Source organism: Alligator sinensis, unplaced genomic scaffold (assembly GCF_000455745.1).
Source record: "Alligator sinensis unplaced genomic scaffold, ASM45574v1 scaffold2004_1, whole genome shotgun sequence".
In the NCBI taxonomy this organism is placed as follows: Eukaryota; Metazoa; Chordata; order Crocodylia; family Alligatoridae; genus Alligator; species Alligator sinensis.
Window position 1 is genome coordinate 7,897 of NW_005844137.1, and position 3,609 is coordinate 11,505.

Sequence of the window (3,609 nt, forward strand, 5' to 3'; positions counted from 1 at the left end):
TTCAGGTCCTAGGTGGAACCTGGCAAATCCTACCTGGATAGATCATTTTCAGGCAAGATTAGACTCTTGAAAACTCAGGAGATGGACTGATTCCTTGGCATTCAGAGTTTTCTGTTTTTTTCATTTTATTTTGCAGAGCTATATGGAAACTCTCTGATGCCATGGCAGATGCAGAAGTAGGAAATCAAACTTCAATCACTGAATTTATCCTCCTGGGCTTTGAAATTCTTCCAGAGTTGCAAATACTTCTCTTCCTGCTGTTTCTCATAATCTACCTTGCAACCATGGCTGGGAATGTCCTCATCATTGTGCTCATTATAACCGTTCAGCATCTGCACACCCCAATGTACTTCTTCCTGGGGAACTTGTCCTGCTTGGAGACCTGCTATACCTGCACCCTCCTGCCCAAGATGCTGGCCAGCTTCCTCACTGGAGACAGAACCATCTCATTCTCTGGCTGCTTCATTCAATTATTTTTCTTTGGTATCTTGATAGTTACAGAGTGTTGTCTCTTATCCGTGATGTCTTATGATCGGTACTTAGCCATATGTAAACCATTGCATTATGCAGCCCTAATGAGTGAGAGATTTTGTTACAAACTTGCAGCTGGCTCATGGATCATTGGGTTTATAGTTGTCTCCATTATATATCTCTTCTTGTTAAAATTAACCTTCTGTGGACCCAATCAAGTTGACCACTTCTTTTGTGACTTTTTTGAAATGATTAAACTCTCCTGCAGTGACACCTATGAGATTGAACTTGTAGACTACAGTCTTAGCTGTATATTTGTTTTGCCCCCATTCCTTTTGACTCTCATGTCCTATGTCTGCATTATCACCACCATAGTGAGAATCCCTTCCACTACTGGGAGAGAAAAGGCCTTTTCCACCTGTTCCTCTCATATTACTGTGTTGACCATTTTCTATGGGACCCTAACTATTGTGTATATGCTCCCAAAAATCAATACCCTTAGAGCCCTGAACAAAATATTTTCTCTTTCCTACACTGTGTTGACTCCATTGGCCAACCCTCTCATTTACAGCCTGAGAAACAAGGAAGTAAGGGAGGCTGTACGGAAAGTTGTCTCTGTGTTTATGAATTGTAAAGGAATGCAAACTTTCTTAAACTATATTAGCAGGTTGAAGCAAAATGGAAATAAGAGGAATCAGAGCTCTGGAAAATGAATGGGTCCTGGCCTAGGGGCTTGGGGCTATCCTAGAAGAAAGAGAAAGTTTAGGGATATTTAATACATTTCACACCCTTTTCTAATGAAGGGATGACCCTGACACCCCAGTGTGAATGTTGAAATTGTTCCAGATAAGTTCATGAATTTTTGTTGTATGAACTGTCTGTGCTTTAAGCCAGTACACATCCATTCTCTGCAACCTGGCACTTGAGGGTGCTTCAGTACAGGGCTAGCTGGCAGGCACCCCACACATGGTAGGACCCCTGGGTGAGTCTACATGTGCAATTTAATGCACAGTAGCCAATTTTACTATGCATTAAAAAGTCACTTAAAAAATAATGCCACTATGCCAATGTGTAGTAAAATAGACTACTGTGAATTGTCACTTTATAACCACGCACATTCATTACAGTGCATTAAGGCAGGCTAATGCACATTAATTTGTACCTGCCGTTAGAGGTACTCAATTTAATGCACATTGGAAAAAGCATTTAAGTGCACATGTATATGTACCCTGTCAGCTGCAGCAGCAGCATCTCCATATGAGTTGCTGCAGAGGTTTTTACTCTGCAACAGGGAAGTGTATGTACTTATATTTATGAGTACTATCCTGCTGTGGAGTAAATTAGTTTCTCCAACCTAAAAGAGGCACATGTGTAGATGCCAAAATATTTACTGTGTGGCTAATTTAATCTACTGCACAGTAAACATCTTATGTCGACGTTCCCAGTCAGCCTGTGCATGGACAGGTATCCCGGTGTAGCTGATTTGACAAAAGCCTAATCTCTCTTACTTATTGTTCACATGCTTGTACCCTGAGTCTCAAACAGTTTAATTTGTCCAGAAGAATGTCCCGAATGGACTTGAACAGAGTTTTACAAGAACATTACTCCATCTCGATTTCACTGCCAAATAGTTTGATTATAAATATGTGTTTCACTTACTTCACAGATGTACCTGTGTCCCTATATGCTAGTCGGTGGTGAATGACTGACAGATTTACCACAACAGAGACTTTGGGTAGAAACAGTGGCAAACAGGAATGTATAATGGATGTAACTGCTGTTCCATGATTAACATACCAGTCTTATATATATACTAGCAAATTGCCCGTCAAGAATTGCCCATGTCCGGCCCTGCATACCTCCCCCAACCCACCGCTTTGGGTCTGACCCCACTCCCCACTCTCCCGCCTCCCCAATTCAGATCCGACCCCATCCCCTGCTGCTTTGAGTCTGCCCCCATCTCCCTTTCCTGCCCCCAGTTCAGGTCCAGCCCCACTCCACCCCAACCCCCCTGGTTCAGGTGTGACCCCACTCCACCCCCTCCATCCGGTTCGGGTCTGACCCTGCCCCCCGCCTCGGTTTGGATGTGATGCCACCTCCCTGGTTCAGGTTTGATCCTGGTCCCCACTCCCCACTGCTTCAGGTCTGGGATACAAAGAAGAACTGACATCTCTTTCAACTCTTGGGGCATGTCCAGATGAGTGTGGACATTTGATTCCCCTGGGACAAGTGCCACATGCACTTTGGTGCCTCACAAGTTACCCCAGGGCTGGTAGGGGAGGCTGGGGCCAGCACTGTGCTGTGCCCCAGCAACCTGACCAGGGGTCCTGGGGGCTTCCTGGGGCTGCAGCCACAGAAATGCTGCTGGGTGCAGCCTGGACAGAAGCTGCAGCATGACTCGGGGTGGCCCATCTCCACTTTTCAGCAGCACATGCTACCCAAGTGTGCACTGCTCTGGTTTTCTTTGCTTTTCTGTGGGGGGAAAAAAAGCAAAACCCCAAAGCAGTGTGCACACAGGCAGTAGGCCCTTACAGCATGGAGAATGCCTGACTGTGTGGTATGTGGCACTGCAGACACGTTTGCAGTGCTACATAACCGCACAGCCACACTCATCTGGATGTGTCCTTGGTGTCTGTTTGGACCTGGGAAATGAATATTGCTCGTACTCATACTCTGCTTCAGACCCTGAGTCCCACACATCATCTGCATCACCCCACATCTACAGCAGTGACAGTCTGACACACAAGGCTGTGGAGGGGGACATTGCATGAAATGTAGGAGGTAGCAGGTAGGGATCTGCAGACCTCAGGATCACTCTATTAGGGATGCTAGAAATGACATGCACAGGGCAATAAGTTCAGGCTGTTCCTTAACTGTCTGCCCTGCATCATGAATAACCCTTGTGCTATCCATACTAGCTACGGCATGTGTATGGAGGGAGCCCTTGCAGTCATTGCCTGGCTTGTTGCCTTTTCTAAGGAGGGCACTATGTCAGCCTTTTTCTAGAACCTTGTCTGCCTCCCATGACTTTGGATATATGGTTGCCAAGGACTCTAAAATCCCTCCTGCCCAGCCTTTCAGCATCCAGGGATGGAGCTCATGAGGATCTGCTGACTTCAATACAACCAAGCAGACCAA

The 3,609-nt window shown here is 45.8% G+C and overlaps 1 protein-coding gene across 1 annotated transcript; it reads left to right on the forward strand.

Moving 5' to 3' along the window:
* Positions 1 to 150: 150 nt before the first annotated feature.
* LOC112549048 (olfactory receptor 6B1-like) lies at positions 151 to 1,184 on the forward strand. Its single transcript, XM_025195863.1, has one exon. It carries the CDS (start codon positions 162 to 164, stop codon positions 1,182 to 1,184), a length of 1,023 nt encoding a protein of 340 aa, XP_025051648.1. The 5' UTR covers positions 151 to 161.
* The last annotated feature ends 2,425 nt before the right edge of the window (positions 1,185 to 3,609 follow it).

Excerpts from the sequence above, each read along its gene's own strand:
- LOC112549048 (XM_025195863.1), top strand. The coding sequence starts at position 162 with ATGGCAGATGCAGAAGTAGGAAATCAAACTTCAATCACTGAATTTATC.